The sequence below is a fragment of the Pelophylax lessonae genome (assembly GCF_965119305.1).
Source record: "Pelophylax lessonae genome assembly, chromosome: 2".
In the NCBI taxonomy this organism is placed as follows: Eukaryota; Metazoa; Chordata; class Amphibia; order Anura; family Ranidae; genus Pelophylax; species Pelophylax lessonae.
Genome location: NC_138769.1, coordinates 239,942,430 through 239,959,941, shown reverse-complemented (window position 1 = coordinate 239,959,941; position 17,512 = coordinate 239,942,430). Strand labels below are relative to the sequence as shown.

Sequence of the window (17,512 nt, the reverse complement as noted above, 5' to 3'; positions counted from 1 at the left end):
AAGAAGACTGTCTGTGCAGTGTGGCAGTGGTGACCCCCCACAGTGAACCACAAAAGTAGCTGTACTGAATTACAAACCATTCTACTGGTAAAACATTTAACATGCAAACATTTATTTTCATTCAGCTGCTAGCCTTGGGTTTTTTAATTGTAGCACCCTCCTAGGTAGGTGCTAGGAAAAATATACTTATGGCCCTGTCTGCTTATCAGGGGGGCCTGATCTGTTCTAATCTGTCACAAGCCACTGTATCCAATGAGGGATCTTGTTGGGCAGTGGAGGAAACCTAGCCAATAGCACACCAGGGTTTATGACTGTCCCAGTGGGCGGGGTCTGCCACAATGCACCCTGGGATTGGGAATAAATCTGTGGGGAGCATGTGACTGAGTGTCTTTTGGTGGGAGCATCAGTACTAGGAGAAGGTGACGGCTGTCTCTCCTTCTGTAAAGTGTGAAGGTGGTCCAGGCAGTCGGCCTAGGTATCAGAGGTTGAGCTGGGCTGTAAGGTATCCAAAGTGTCTGACCAAGTGGAGCTGCTGGTCAGAAATCTTCAGGAAAAATAGTATCGTGAGTACTCAAGAACTGCCCAGGGGTCTGCCAAAGAGAGGGGACCACTCCAGAGAGGTCAAAGGGGATCCAGGAGCCAGCTAACCAGGAGTGTACAGTAAAGAGGGTGCCAAGTAGTTAAATCCTGAAGTTGGGGAGTAAAAGGGGGCGCCAGGAAGGGCCCCGAAGTGTTCAGCAATACAGTTTGCTCTAAAGTCAGCTACCTCAGGAAGGAGTGTCTTGGTGAGCTGAAAGGGACTCTTCCTACAGTCAGAGGTGATGTTCTAGAATCTGGCCTTGCTGAGGCCTGCATCTGTCAGTGTTAACCAGCATCAGTCAGCGTTAAACAGCGTCAGAGGAGCGCTAAAAGAACGCCAAGTAGCATTATTCAGCGTCCCTGCATAGTGCATAGTTCAGTTGTTGGAGTATCCCACTTCTCCCATCTCTGAAGTCTCAAAATGCCCAACAAGCAAAATCCCATTTATTTCAATGGCCCCTGTTCACCTATGAGCAAATAGTCTCCTGAAGCAAAACGCCTGAAGCTCAAAAAAGTACATGAGCTTCTTTTTTGTCAGATTACAAGCTTTTTTGTTAGATGTCAATGCCTGCTTCCAAACACTTGCAAAAAACACCTGAAAAATGGCCAGAAAAACACCTGAAAAAACACCCAAACAAAGGCCTGAAAATAATATGCTCAGGTGTGAATGGAGCCTTAGAATGGAGAGGGATTAGAACACCTGTCAGTTTTATTGCTCTCTGTGCCCCTGTTAGCAGTGCTTTAAGTGGCCCAAAAGAGGTGCCGTTACTCTATTATAGCCTATAATTTTTTTTTTATATCAGGGCCACCATAGAGCGCCCCCCACCTCACATCAGGGTCCCCACAGAGCCCCCCCACATCAGGGTCCCCACAGAGCCCCCCTTACATCAGGGTCCTCACAGAGCCCCCCCTCACATCAGGGTCCCCACAGAGCCCCCCCTCACATCAGGGTCCCCACAGAGCCCCCCTCACATCAGGGCCCCCACAGAGCGCCCCCCACAGAGCGCCAGCCACCTCACATCAGGGTCCCCACAGAGCCCCCCCCCACATCAGGGTCCCCACAGAGCGCCCCCCCACCCCACATCAGGGTCCCCACAGAGCACCCCCCTCCTCACATTAGGGTCCCCACAGAGCCCCCCATCCCATCCCATATCAGGGTCCCCACAGAGCACCCCCCCTCACATTAGGGTCCCCACAGAGTCCCCCTATCCCATCCCACATCAGGGTCCCCACAAAGCACCCCCTCTCACATTAGGGTCCCCACAGAGCCCCCCAATCCCATCCCACATTAGGGTCCCCACAGAGCCCCCCATCCCACATTAGGGTCCCCACAAAGTCCCCCCCATCCCATCCCACCCCACATCAGGGTCCCCAGTTTTTAGGCTGAGGCTGACACACAGGACTCACTGTGCTGTGCTGGCCTGGAGTAGCTGGAGGGAGGAGGTGGGTGGAGCCAACACTCCACTCGGCACGCAGCAGAGGAGGAAGGAGACTCTGCAGTGTATGCTGGGGCCTTGCTCTCCACCTCAGATGACCTCACTGGTTGCTAGACGCCTGGCGGCGATAGCAACCAGTGCATTGCAGTACAGTACGGTACGCTAAGGCACACGGAGAGGTGCTGGTATGCTCAAGAGCCATATTTGGAAGTGGCGGTACTGAGTACCTGTGCGTACCGGCCCACTTAAAGCACTGCCTGTTAGGGAGATTTGCCCTCTCTTTTGGTCCTGTTTACCATTATCACTGACAGTGAAAGTAAAAGAAAATCCCAAATTTTGGGTTGCCCCCAAAAAACTAATAGAGGTAAAATCTTTCAATGGGGACACTAGTTCTGGTGCCCTGGGGGTCCCCAAGAAAATCCCTTAATTTTAAGGGATTTCCTCTCACTTCCTGTTATTCTATTGGACAGGAAAAGAAAAGAAATCTCCCCAATGGGGTACAGATGGTGAACATAAAAAAAAAATTCTGACAAGGGTTATAACCCTCCCTTACTCTATCCAAAATGATAAAAAAAGTTTTCCTTTAGTTCAACTTGAAGCATTCAGCTGGAAATATAGATGTGCTTATCTTGGCTGAGTCTTACCAAAAGCGATCTTCTGATCTCCAGGAATCCATTGGCACTATCACTGCTTATATCTGAATAAAGACTGCAAGCTGACAAAGATGTCGCACAACATTAAAGTTACGCAGCCTTGATTAATAAACGCCACTCTACCTTTTACACGCAGCAAATATGTCAGACCTACACTTAATAATATTTAATAAATCCCCTTTGTGCAGAATGACGAAGATTTATTGAATCCCCCTGCGTGCAAATATTTGTATTAGCAATACTTTTACATTTTTATTACTTTAATAAATATTTATTTACACTGATTTACTACAAATGTATTGCAAATAAGTACTGTTATGCTGCACTTACCTTTCCATTTGACAAGCTGAGATTATAGAGTAGTTAGATCTGTCTGAGTCTTATAAATATAACATGATGTACGGCACATAATGCAGATCGCGGTTATCAGTACAAGGTAGAATTCTAGAACTAGAAAACTCATTCTGTATTCAGAATATCTATAGTGCTCAGTGACCTTTTTCCAGCACACAGCTACATATTAAAAAATATAGTACAAGTTCTCTGTCAGAGTTAGTCCTCGAGCACACTGGATGTATTGCCAACTCTCCTAGACATCTTACTTCCTCGCAGCAGCGTTTTGGCAGAAAAAACACTTGAGGCTTGACTAATGTCCCCTGATACCCGCCGCTATCTGGTAGGGGACGGTGGTCCTATTTTCCATCCGTCTGGCAGATCAGATCGGAATGGAAAGGGATAGGGGGTTCGCTTCCATCCAATTTCCCCATAAAGGAGAGTGGGACTATGTCCGTGTTCACCCTGCATAATGGAGCGGACAAGACCTGTCATCCGCCTGCTCAGCGGGGATCACCGGAGCGATCCTACTTGAGCAAGAAGAATCCACTGCACAGGGGTGGCGGTGTGAAACAAACATTAATTTATTCTGCCCATTGAAATTAATTCACAATGAAGCGCTAAACACACCTAGCGTTACAGAGCATTCAGATGCGTTTACATCTAGAATGAAGGAGAAGAGAACATGTGATGAGGGAGGCCCAGGAGAAGGAGGACATGTGATGGGGAGAGAAGACTAGAAGAGGAGGATGTGGGATGGGGAAGTGGAGACTGAAAGAGGAGAACGTGGGATGGGGGGAATGGGACTGGAGGAGAAGGAGGAGGACAGGGGATGGGACTGAAGGAGGAGGAGGAGGAGTACATGGGATGAAGGAGGACATGGGATGTAGGAGGAGGAGGACATGGGATGGGACTGGAGGGGGTCATGGTATGGGGGATATGAGATGGAGGAGGATATGGTATGGAGAAGATGGAACAGAGCAGATAGGACTGGAGGAGGAGGAGGAAGAGGAGGACATGGTTTGGAGGAGATGAAAATAGAGGAGGAGGAGGACATGGAATGGAGGAAATTGGACTGGAGGAGGATGTGGAATGGAGGAGGAGGACATGGGATGGAGGAGATGGGACTATAGAAGGAGGAGGACATGGATGGAGAAGGAGGAAGACATGGGATGGGGGAGATGAGACTGGAAGAGGAGGACATGGTATGGGGTAGATGGAGGACATGGGATGGAGGAGATGGGGCTGGAGGAGGAGAAGATGGGACTAGAGAAGGAGGAGGACGAGGGCATAGGATGGAGGATATATTAAGTTGTAAGTGTTATAATAAAAGTGGGTGCGCTGAAGAACTCAGTGGGGTGGCCAGTGGAAAGATTTGGTGGGACAGCCATTAGGCGGGCCCTGGAAATTGTTGGTGGTCAGGCCTAGAGGGGTCCAGGCCTAAAGCTATGTAGGGGTCACACAATTTCTGATGACTGCCCTGTGTGCATGGACACATAGGCTAACATGCAAGGGCGTTTAGAGGCAGAAAAAAAAACCAAAAAGGCCAGACGCCCCTAGAAGCAGTGTTAAACCTTACAGGTACACTGAGAGTAGTTTAGATGGGTTCCTGGGTACTTCTGCTTCATAACAATGAAGAAATTTAGCAAACAATAAGTCATAAGGCACTTGGATGCTTTAAAACTATGAGGGATTTGGAAAAACAGCCAGTTACGTGCACACTAGAATTTTTTAAAGCTGAACCCTGGGAAAGCTAAAGCTCTATCCGCACATAGAGATTTCCAGTGGATTAATGCGATTGGAATTGACAGACGTGTGTGAATAGCTGCGGCCGCTGAAAACCTACAATGCAATGACAGCCTATTCCTAAGTGTTTGCACAGCCAGTGATAGCCTGCAATGATCTTGGCTGCATTGCACTATGTATGCAGCTATTCGCACACATCTGTCAATTCCAGCTGCTGGAATCTACAGTCTTGCCGTCAGAAATTGCAGTGTGTGTAACTGCTTGTTCAAATACAGCCTACATGTCTTCCCTTGCAGTGGGGCTGCCCTGGCACTACAAGGGTTAACCACTCATTTAGTCTAGGGCAGTGGTCTTCAAACTGCAGCCTGCGGGGCAGATAAGGCTCTTTGCTTGCATTTATCCAGCCCTTGGTGCACTATTTTTATCCACTGATACCAACAATGGGACATAACTCCCACCACTGACACCAATGAAGGGGCAGAATTCCTCCCAATGACACCAAAGATGGGGCACAATTCCTTTTTAATAAAAATGACTTGGCACATTTCCTCCCACTGACCCCAAAAATGAGGCATTGTTTATTCCCACTAATGTCAGGACCTTTTTTACTCCCAATGACTAGTCTGGCGCCCTTAACTCTGAAGGACAGTAAACTGGCCCTTTGTTTGGAAAGTTTGAAGACCCCTGGTCTAGGGGGTGGTAAGAGCACTTAGGCCCAATGCACACAGGGTGTCAGAAAAAACGAGCTGCAGAGCCACTTCTAATGCCAGGAAAAAGCAGCTGTAAAAACTTACTTTTAGTAGCTTTTTCCATTGGCGTTATTGCATGTTTTGCTTTTAGCAGCGTTTTTTTCTGCCTCCATTCAAAATCAATGGTTATGAATAAAATTTGTAGCGCTAATGGTTGCCTAGGAGCCGTCATTGATACGGCTTTCGGGCCATTGATTTGAATGGAAGTCGCATCACAAGTCACATCAGGATGACTTGACTTGTGGTGCGACTTGTGCTCTGAGAATCTTGAGGGGGAACTCCACGCCAAAATGGGAAAAAAACCTGCGTGGGGGGTCCCCTTCAGTTTTGGTATGGATTTTGAGGGGAGCCCCATGCCGAAAAAACGGTGTGGGGGTCCCCCCAAAATCCATACCAGACCCTTATCTGAGCATGCAGCCCGGCAGGCTAAGAAAGGGAAGGGGACGAGCGAGTGACCATACTAGGCCACACGCCCAACCCCAAAGCACCTTGCCCCCATGTCGATGAGGACAAGGGCCTCTTCCCGACAACCCTGGGCGGTGGTTGTGGGGGTCTGCGGGCAGGGGGCTTATCAGAATCTGGAAGCCCCCTTTAACAAGGGGGCCCCCCATATCCTGGACCCCCTCCCTATGTGAATGAGTATGGGGTACATTGTACCCCTACCCATTCACCCCATAAAAGGCAGTGTATGTAAATAATGACAGGAGATGTTTTAAGAAGTTTATTAAAAATCTTTATCTGGTTTTCTCTGCTCTTTTGCCCTCCGCTCTGGTCTTCTCCCCTCCGCTCTTCTCCCCTCTGCTCTGGTCTTCTCCCTTCCGCTCTTCTCCCCTCTGGTCTTCTTCTTCCTCCGCTCTTCTTCCTCTTGTCTTCTCCCCTCTGGTCTTCTTCTTCCTCTGGTCCTCCTCCGACGATCATCTGTGACATAAGGGGGCGTCTCCGGGTGACGTCCTAATGGCTATATAATAGGTTGCATGGACCAGAGCCGGCATAATCACCGGAGAGATCGTCAGAGGAGGACCAGAGCAGAGGGGAGAAGACCAGAGCGGAGGGGAGAAGAGCAGAGGGGAGAAGACCAGAGTGGAGGGCAAAAGAGCGGAGGGCAAAAGAGTGGAGAAGACCAGATGAAGATTTTTAATAAACTTCTTAAAACGTCTCCTGTCATTATTTACATTTACTGCCTTTTATGGGGTGAATGGGTAGGGGTACAATGTACCCCATACCCATTCACATTGGGAGGGGCCCCCTTGTTAAAGCGGGCATCCAGATTCCTATAAGCCCCCTGCCCGAAGACCCCCACAACTACCGCCCAGGGTTGTCGGGAAGAGGCCCTTGTCCTCTCATCAACATGGGGGCGAGGTGCTTTGGGGTGGGGCCGCTCGCTTGTCCCCTCCCCTTACATGTCCTGCCGGGCTGCATGCTCGCGTAAGGGTCTGGTGTGGATTTTGGGGGGGAACCCATGCCGTTTTTCAGCATGGGGCTCCCCTCAAAATCCATACCGGACCCGAAGGGCCTGGTCTGGAACCTGGGGGGGGACCCCCCCACGCCTTTTTTTTTTCCATTTTGGTGTGGAGTTCCCGCTCAAGATTCTAAGAGCGCAAGTCGTACCACAAGTTGGGTCATCCTGATCCGACTTGTGTTGCAACTTCCATTCAAATCAATGGGCTCCCATAGGGAATCATTGATTTAAAAAAAAAAACAAAAAAAAAAAAACGTATAACGTGGCTTAACGCCATATAAGTAATGTTAACCAGCCTTTAGCAGCGTCAGATGTTTTTACAGCTTAACGCCGCAGCTCCAGAACGCACTGTTCCTGTATTTTGTTTTGCAGCTTAAAAACGCCTATGCCACTTGGAGCTCCTAAAAGCCCTGTGTGTGCATGAGGCATAGAATAACATGGAGGGGCGTTTTTAAGCTGCAAAAAAAAAAAAAAAAAAAAAAAAGTCTGACATTCCTAACAGCAGCTGCAAAAATGCCTTGTGTGCATAGGGCCTTAATTTTCAGATCCTCTGCTCCCCCAACAAACAACGATCCTCCACCCCAATGCTTCAGAAACGGCTTGTCCAATTCTCACTTCCAATGCAGGGCTAAGGTACCTGCATCAGCCTTGATGACATCAGAGGACCTTAGATTGCCAGAGGGCAGGGTCGAAGAGGCTGCAACGCAGAGGAGTCTGCGAGAGCAGTGAATCAGGTAAGGAAAACAGCTGCACCTGGTTCTTCCCTAAGGCTACATTCACACCTGAGCGTAGCGTTTTCGCGCGTTTTTTTACCACGATTTTACCGCGATTTACAGGCGTTTTTTGTGCAGGCGTTTTTTGATTGAATAGATACCAATGGAAAACGCCTGTAATCTGCCCAAAAAGAAGCTCATGTACTTTTTTGAGCGTTGGGCGTTTTGTATACAGCGTCAAAACGCTCAGATGTGAACAGGGGCCATTGAAATGAATAGGATTTGTCTTGTTGGGCGTTTTGAGAGCTGATTCTAGAGCAGAAAAACTCCCCCAAAACGCCTAGATGTGAACGGAGCCTAAACAAAAACGATCAGTTCAATTGTTTGTAAACGATCACCTTGTAAAACAACTCAGCTTAAGCCCCCGTTCACACTGGGGCGACCTGTGAGGCGACCTGGTCGCCTCACAGGTCGCCGCAGGTCGCCTCCCATAGGGAAGCTGCGGACCCGTTCTGATAGGAGCGACACAAGTCGCTCCGACTCAGAAAAAGGGTCCGGAGCTTCTTTGGGGCGACCAGGAGGCGACCGCCATAGACTTCAATGTTACGAAGTCCGTGGCGGCCGCTCCGAGGTCGCGGCGCGCTGCTCGCACCGCGACCTCAGAGGTCGCGGTGCGAAGTAGCGTCGCCCCAGTGTGAATGGGGGCTTAAAATAGAACTGAAAGTCAAAACATTTGTTAGAGAATGTTTGTTAGAGCCCCACTCATTAAAGAAATGAAAAACATTATAAATACCCTTTTTTATAAGGCTCTGTTCACATGTGAGCGTATGGATCGCGGGCAGAACCGCCGCGGTTCCGCCCGCGATCCGGAGATTTATTGCAAATCGTGGGATGCCTAGCGTTGCCCGTTGATTTGCAATAGCCCCCCAAACGCCGAGCGATGTTGCCGCGATTTCCGCCTGCCAAATCGCGGCAACATCGCGCAAACAAAATCGCGGGACGCATTACGCTCCAAAGAAGTACAAGAGCTTCTTTGGAGTGTATTGCGTCCCGCGATTTTGTTCCGCCCGCGATCCAAACGCTGACATGTGAATGCAGCCTAAGTGATCACACTCCCTCTGTTCTCAGCTGCATAAGAGCTGGGGAAGGAGAAGCAGCAGCAGCAGCACACTGAGCTTGCCAGTGAATGGCTGTGCAGTGGAGATGTGCCAGTCTGATCATTGGAGGAGAGTAGGCTGAGTTCCCAGGATAGCTAGAGAACTGACTACGGTGTACTCTCCTGCTTAGTGCGGTCAGTTTTTAACCACTTGCCGACTGCTTACTGCACTTGTACTTTGGCAGGTAAGCTCTATTGCGCGAAACTACGTACCTGTACGTCGTTTTGTGTAATAGACATTGGGGGGCACTGGGATGCACGATCACGTACAATTTCGACACAGGGGATACCAATCATGGGGGTTCAACGGACCCGATGGCCGCCAACCACCCGCGATTATTCCTGGGAGAGGCAGAATGGCAATCAGACTATGTAAACAAGGCAGATCACCGTTCTGACAGAGAAGATAGAGATCTTGTGTTCATGCTAACACAGATCTCTGTCTACACCCAGTCAGAGCAAACCCCCCCCCCCCGCACAGTTAGCAAGCAGCAGTTAGGCACACAGTTAACCCTTTGCTCAACCCAAAGGTTAACCCCTTCCCTGCCAGTGTCGTTAGTAAAGTAACAGTGCATATTTGTTTAGAAATGATAGCTGTAACAATGTCACTGGTTCCCAAACAAGTGTCAAGTGTCTAATTTATGCGCAATGTTGCAGTCGGGATAAAAATCCCTAATCGCCGCCATTACTAGTAAGTAAATAAATAAATAAATAAAAATGCCATGAAAATATCCCATAGTTTGTAGACACGATAAGGTTTGTGCAAACCAATCAATATACGCTTATTCGGATTTTTTTTTTTTTCACCAAAAATATGTAGCAGCATACATATTGGCCTAAATTTAAAGACATTTTAAGAAATTAGATTTTTTACATTTTTTTTATTGGCAATGTTTTAGATCAGAAAGTAAAAATGTTTTTTTTTTTTTTTGCAAAATTGTCGCTCTTTTTTCTTGTTTATAGCCGCAGAGGTGATTAAATACCACTTAAATAAAAAGGACATCAATTTTATTTGGGTACAGCATTGCACGATCGCGCAATTGTCAGTTAAAGTAACACAGGGCCGTATCGCAAAAAAATGGCCTTTCCATTAAGGGGTAAAACCTTCTGGGGCTGAAGTGGTTAATTGTACCTACATCAAGAGGTACTAACAGTAATTGGTGGGTGTACGTATCAATCAATGGCTATTTGGGGAAGGGGGGTACATAGTATTGTAAAAGATGACACCAGCCAGATCCACGGGTTGAAGGAAAGAAAATTGCTGAATTCCCTCATCAATACAATCAGTGTTGATGGGGGAATCCCTCCCGCAGTGCTATTGTTTTCAGCCTTCCCCACCGGCAGGATACGATTACTGCAGGCGGTTACAGCCGCCGACAGTGATTGGGCGAAAAAAAAAAAAACCTGACAGACTGGTTTGAAGGAAAGAAAATTGCTAAATTCCCTCATGAATACAATCAGTATGGATGGGGGAATCCCTCCCGCAGTGCTATTGTTTTCAGCCTTCCCCACCAGCAGGATACGATTACTGCAGGCGGCTACAGCCGCCGACAGTGATTGGGCAAAAAAAAAAACCTGACAGGCTGGTTTGAAGGAAAGAAAATTGCTGAATTCCCTCATCAATACAATCAGTGTTGATGGGGGAATCCATCCAGCAGCGTTATTGTTTTCAGTCTTCCCCACCGGCAGAATACGATTAATGCTGGCGGCCAACAGTGATTGGGCTAAAAAAAAAAACCTGACAGGCTGGCTGTACTGAAGTCACATGGATGGATTGACATCAGTACAACCAGCCTGCCCATAGACAGATCGTATTTCGGCTGGTTCCTGCTGAACAGTCTGAATTTGGATCTGTCTATGGCCAGCTTAGAACATCATCATCACATACTATTATAATAATGAGAAACACAAACATAAATTCTATAATGATGGTGTACTTACTCAGCGTAGCCGGTCCCCCAGTACAGATCTTCAGGGGATTTCAGACTCCGAACAATCCTGCTATTGTGGTCGCCCAATTTGTGGATCTCCTCCGGAGACAACTTCAAGAACGGGGGCCTGCAGGGGGGCTGAGGTTTTGCAACCGCGGCCGCGGGGGGCTCCTTCTCAGGGGTACAGGGGCCGGGCAGAGCACTGTGCTTGTTGGACAGCGACCCAACCAGCCCGGATACAGCCGCTTTGACCTTACTGATCATCACCGTGCAGTAAGAGCGGAGATGGATGGCTGGGGGCAGAATGGGACATCCAGCTGTGCTCTGGGGATGCAGGCACAGGTGTACACTCAGTCTATATGAAGTCCCCTCCGGTAGCAGGATCCCAGCTCAGATCACACAAGTCATGCTGGTTAGGTCCTATGCTCTCGCACTGCTCAAAGCAAGTGAGCTTACCAACAGTAGTGGATTGCACACCCAGTGTCAGCATACAGAGCCTGATAAAACTCCTCCTCTGTCAGCTCCTGGGCTGTTCCTCTGTGTACACTCAGCTCCTGCAAAGTCAATGTAAAGACAAGGGAAAGCAGATCATTACACTTCAAGAAGGGGATGAGGAAACAGAAATGAAACAATTCATCATCACATGTACAATGCAGTGTGTGGAATGCTCATGTGAGAAGTATTATGTAGGAAGAACCACAACTACTGCTATTACAAACACAGGAATAAACAGAATCTGTTTCTCAGTATGTTATTAAATCCCAACTTTGGGCACAAGAGAAAAACTACACTTGCAGTGCCCCCCCTCACATGCTGCAAGGGTTAAATGCTCATCTCCAAAGCCCGGGCGAATATCGGCCAGTTCAACAGAAACCAGCTGGCATATTCAGCCCATATGTACACCAGCCGAACACCCAGCTTGTGTTGTATAGGCATGCTGGAAAACCGGCATCCAATCGGCATTTGATCAGCGCTGGCAGCCATTGGCTTCTGTTGTATAGGCATGCTGGAAAACTGGCATCCGATCGGCATTTGATCAGCGCTGGCAGCCATTGACTTTTGCTGTATAGCCATGCTGGAAAACCAGCATCCAATCGGCATCCGATCAGCGCTGGCAGCCATTGGCTTCTGATGTATAGGCATGCTGGAAAACCGGCATCCAATCAGGGCTGGCAACTGTTGGCTTCTGTTGTATAAGCATGCTGGAAAACTGGCATCCGATCAGGGTTGGCAGCCATTGGCTTCTGTTGCATAGGCATTCTGGAAAACTGGCATCCGAGCAGTGCTGGCAGCTATTGACTTCTGTCGAACAGGCATGCTGGAAAACCAGTATCCAATCGGCATCCGATCAGCCGCTGGAAGTCATTGGTTTCTGTCGAACAGGCATGCTTGAAAAACAGCATCCAATCGGCATCCGATCAGCGCTGGCAGCCATTGGCTTCTGTTGTATAGGCATGCTGGAAAAGTAACATCCAATCGGCATCCGATCAGCGCTGGCAGCCATTGGCTTCTGTTGTATAGGCATGCTGGAAAACTGGCATCCAATCAGTGCTGGCAGCCATTGGCTTCTGTTGTATAGGCATGCTGGAAAACCAGCATACGATCAGCGATGGCAGCCATTGGATTCCGTTGAATAGGCATGCGCCTGCGGAGGACCTGAGAAGAGGAGTATTGTGGCTGCTCTGTACAAACCACTGCACAGCGAAGGTAAGTATGACTTTTTTTTTTTAAAGTTGACTTTAACCACTTAAGCCCCGGAGGATTTTCCTGCTCAAAGACCAGGGCCTATTTTGCGATTCGGCACTGCTTGACTTTAATGGGCAATTGCGCGGTCGTGCAACGCTGTACCCAAATGAAATTGACGTCCTTTTTTTCCCACAAACAGGGCTTTCTTTTGGTTGTATTTGATCACCTGTGCGATTTTTTTTTTGTTTACATCACCCGCCTGCCTTTCTCTCTCTCCAGCGGGAGATCGCGAGTGACTGTCGGACATTGGAGCCGCTAGTCACCTCGTGCGGGGATGCCCGTGAACGAGCGGGGGCGGGAGCGCGCCTCCGGCGGCGCACGCTCTCCCCCTACAGGCTCCTGGGCGAGCGACGTAGTACTACGTCACTTTGCCCAGGAGGGCTGACTGCCGCAGTAAATGTACTTGCGGCGATCGGCAAGCGGTTAATATTGCTTTAGGCCCCTTTGACACTTGTGTGACTTGTCCTGCGACTTGGGACTGCAAAGTCACATGACAAGTCATGCCCCGTGAGTAGCAGTTGCAGGGCAGTTGTGGCACTTACCTAATAACTTTAATGGGTCGTGTTTTGCTGCTGCACTGCCTGCTAAACACAACAGATTCATTTTTGCTCAAAGCAAAGCATCGTGGCATGTATACAGCCCTGAGTGGCTGCATGTTCTTTGTTAGGTGGGAGGTTGGAGGTGGTAAAGCCTCGGCTCAACTGCCTGTTTTTACCGATCCTCTGACTCCCATGAAGCACAGTTGATAGTTTAGAAAGGTTGGCTTTCTGGAGATAACCAATGCAGCTCAGCAGCCGCTCAGCCGTTATCCCAGCGAGCGGGAGGGGACGCACCTCCCTCCCTTCCCGCCATGCTCCGCGGCACTGCCCGGGTCTCCCGTTCCACCGGGAGACCCAAGCAACTTGTCGGCACATCTGCCGGCTGGTTGGTGTCCTGAACGAAGTCGGATCCGGCTTTGGATCGGGTCTCCAATCAGGTAACCCAGAAGCGATGTCACAACATCACTTCCGGTTTACTCGGCTGCCAACGGTGCCGATTTAAAAAAGTGACAGTATTCAAAAATGCCGATTTCGGCATTTTGAATACTTTGAAGTGCAGTGGAGGGGTCTGTGGTCTTTTAGATCTCCAATCCCTCCATAAAGAGTACCTGTCACTACCTATTACTGCCACAAGGGATGTTTACATTGCTTGTGACAGCAATAAAAGTGAAAAGATTTTTTATTTTTTTTAAACAGTGTTTAAAAATAAAAGATAAAATAAAATAAATAGGAAAACATTTTTTTTTAAAGCGTCCCCATCCCCGTGAGCTCGCTCACAAAAGAAACCGCATACAAAGACAACCTCTGGATATGACACTGAGCAGGTGAACTGAACTTCTTTGGTCGACCATGGTGAGGCCTGTTCTGAGTGGAACCTGTTCTGTTAAACCGCTGTATGGTCTTGGCCACCGTGCTGCAGCTCAGTTTCAAGGTCTTGACAATCTTCTTATAGCCTAGGCCATCTTTATGTAGAGCAGCAATTATTTTTTTCAGATCCTCAGAGAGTTCTTTGCCATGAAGTGCCATATTGAACTTATAGTGAACAGTATGAGAGAGTGAGAGTGATAACACCAAATTTAACACGCCTGAGACCTTGTAACACTAATGAGTCACATGACACCGGAGAGGGAAAATGGCTAATTGGGCCCAATTTGGACATTTTCACTTAGGGGTGTACTCACTTTTGTTGCCAGCGGTTTAGACAATAATGGCTGTGTGTTGAGTTATTTTGAGGGGGCAGCAAATGTACACTGTTATACAAGCTGTACACTCACTACTTTACATTGTAGCAAAGTGTCATTTCTTCAGTGCTGTCACATGAAAAGATATAAAAAAATATTTACAAAAATGTGAGGGGTGTACTTACTTTTGTGAGATACTGTATATATAATATGTTTGGGGGTTTTAAGTAATTTTCTAGCAAAAAATACTGATTTTAACTTGTAAACAAGTGTCAGAAATAGGCCTGGTCCTAAGGCTCCATTCACACCTGAGCGTATCGTTTTCAGGTATTTTTCAGGCGATTTTTTCGGGCGTTTTTCAGACACTTTTTCAGGCGTTTTTTGCAGGTGTTTGGAGGGAGGCATTGATATCTAACAAAAATGCTTGTAATCTGCCAAAAAAAGAAGCTTATGTACTTTTATGAGCTTCAGGCGTTTTGCTTCAGGCGAAAAAACGTCTTATGTGAACAGGGGCCTTTGAAATGAAAGGGATTTTGCTTGTTGGACGTTTTGAGACTTAAGAGATGAGCGTTTTTCAGCTTGTAAAACGCTCAGCTGTGAACAGGGCCTAAGTGGTTAATTACACATGTTCTGGGGCTGATTAACCTCTTTTACTTTTACTGCGGCAGGTCGGCTTTGTCCCGCGAAACGACACAACTGTATGTAGCTTTGTGGAACCGCTAGCGGAGGCGCGCACTCATTCCCCACAGAGGAAGCCGATCAGTGGGTCCAGCGGCCACGATGCCCGCCGAGCACCCACGATCGCTCCTTGTGGTGACAGAATGGCAGTCTGCGGTTGTAAACACAGCAGACCGCTGTTCTGTCAGTTATGAACACAGGGATCCTGTGTTCCTCTTATTTAGGAACACAGGTCTCTGTGTTCATGCAGCAAGCCCACCCCCCCCCACAGTTAGAAAGCACCCCCTAGGAACACATTTAACCCTTTGATCGCCACTGGTGTTAACCCCCTTCCCTGCCAGTGTCATAGTACAGTAACAGTGCATATTTTTAGCACTGTTTACTGTAGTAATGTCACTGGTCCCCCCAAAAGTGTCAAAAATGTCAGTTAGGTGTCTGTCCGCCGCAATGTCACAGTCCCGCTAAAAATCGCTGATCGCCACCATTGCTAGTGAAAAAAATAAATAAATAAAAATGACAAATCTTTCCCCTAGTTTGTAGACACGATAACTTTCAATATACACTTATTGGGATTTTTTTTTACCAAAAATATGTAGCAGAATACAAATAGACCTAAAACGATGAAAAAAAATGGATTTTTTTATTTTTTTTTATTGGGAATGTTTTATAGCAGAAAGTAAAAAATATTGTTTTTTTTATTTCAGTCGCTCGCTCTTTTTTTGTTTATAGCGCAAAAAATAAAAATCGCACATGTGATCAATGACCACCAAAAGAAAGATCTATTTGTGGGGAAAAAATTACATCAATTTTCTTTGGGTACAGCTTCGCACGGCCGCACAATTGTCAGTTAAAGTAACGCAGTGCCGAATCGCAAAAAATTACCTGGTCATTAAGGGGTAAACCTTCCGGTCCAGAAGTGGTTAAGTGGTTAATTACACAGGTTGATTTAAGGTGGTAATTAAACTCACTTGGTGCCTTATCAGCATTAAATTAGCCTCAGACCCTGTGCAATTCATATGTGTTTGGGTTTAAAGGGATGAGGTGGCAACCCTAACCGTGGATCACACTTTAGAGGTCTAATGCTTCGTACACACGATCAGAAAATCGTACGAATTAAATCGCTTTCAAATTAATCGCATGATAATTTATTATCATGATCGTTAGTACACCACTTTCGACAGCTGATCACGACATTTTGTCCAACAAAATCCAAAGGGACAAACACAAAAACGTTTGTTGTACGATAGCCTAGCAAACGACAATCACTTATCATTACAGTATGCGTTCGCCTCAAATCGATAGACAAAGACTACGCATTAGAGATCGACCGATTATCGGCACCACTGATATATCAGGGGCCGATATGCACTTTCCCCGATATATCGAAATCGGCCCCTGAGGTTACCGATATATTTCGGGAAAGTGCTGTACCGGAGTGATGCCTGCAGCTAGAGGCTTCACCCCGGTACCGGTGTCCATAGCCAACGGTCGGCTGTCTTGTAATGACAACCGCGCTCGGCTGTCATTACAAGAAGCGGGAGGGGATGTCCGTCCCCCCCCCTCACACGGCTCACCCGGGTCTCCCATCCCACCAGCATCCTACCTGCATGGCCGCCGAACAGAAGACCTGATCAAAGCCACATTCGGCTCTGAACCGGTCTCCATGTAAACAACCCAGAAGTGATGTCATGACATCACTTCCAGGTAACGGTGCCACATTATAAAAACTGACAGCATTCAAAACAGCCAAACTTGGCCTTTTGAATGCTTTTCAGTGCCGAGGAGGGGGTTTGGGGGTCTTTAACCAGTTGCCGACCGCCGCACGACTATATACTGCGGCGGTCAGCCCCGGCCAGGCAGAGTGACGTAGCGGTACGTCACTAGCCTTCGCCGCTCTGGCGCGCGCGCGCGCGCACCCGCGGTCCCGCCGATGACTCGATTGGGTTCAGAACCGATCAGTCATCAGGTCCAGGCCAATCATTTTTGGTCTGGACCTGTTGATCGGTCCTGCCCAATCAGATCTCCCTCTAAGCCTGTGAAATGTAAACACAGGCTTAGAGGAGATGTGCCCTCCCCTCCCAACGGTCTTTTCGGATCCAGCGTGAGAGGAGAGCACATCTAATTGTAAGTACAGCACCAAGCACGTACATACACACTTAGATAGGCACATTTCACCCCCGATCGCCCCCCCAATTAACCCCTACAGCACCTGACACAACACACACTATATACAGCATATAGCATATACCTATATACCTGTATAAGTGTGATTTGTGAACAGGTGTAGCCCTTGCGACCCCCCCTTTTCCACTCAAATTACCCCCCACCCCCCCCTAATAAAGATTTAACCCACTGATCTCCCCTGACCCCCCCCTGATCACCGCCGTTAACCCCTACACCCTCTGTCACATCAGCACTAATACAAACGCAATATACGGTGTTATTGTATTTTTGTATTAGTGTGATTGTGATCAGAATTAGCGCAGGCGACTAAGTTTCTGTCCCAAGAAGGTTTAGGGTCCCCGCCACCCGCCCAATAAAGATTTAAGCCCCTGACCCCCCCCTGATCACCCCTACACCCCCTGCCATAACACACACCGTATACAGTATATA

The 17,512-nt window shown here is 47.9% G+C and overlaps 1 protein-coding gene across 1 annotated transcript in view; it reads right to left on the bottom strand.

Annotated features, from left to right (window-relative positions):
* The window catches only part of PPM1J (protein phosphatase, Mg2+/Mn2+ dependent 1J), a 128,832-nt gene extending 117,799 nt beyond the window's left edge, over positions 1-11,033 (bottom strand). Inside the window, exon 1 of the mRNA XM_082248428.1 lies at positions 10,766-11,033. Coding sequence (XP_082104554.1) covers positions 10,766-11,019 — 254 coding nt within the window. The 5' untranslated portion in view covers positions 11,020-11,033. The remainder of the gene's footprint in view (positions 1-10,765) is intronic.
* Between the last annotated feature and the right edge of the window lie 6,479 nt (positions 11,034-17,512).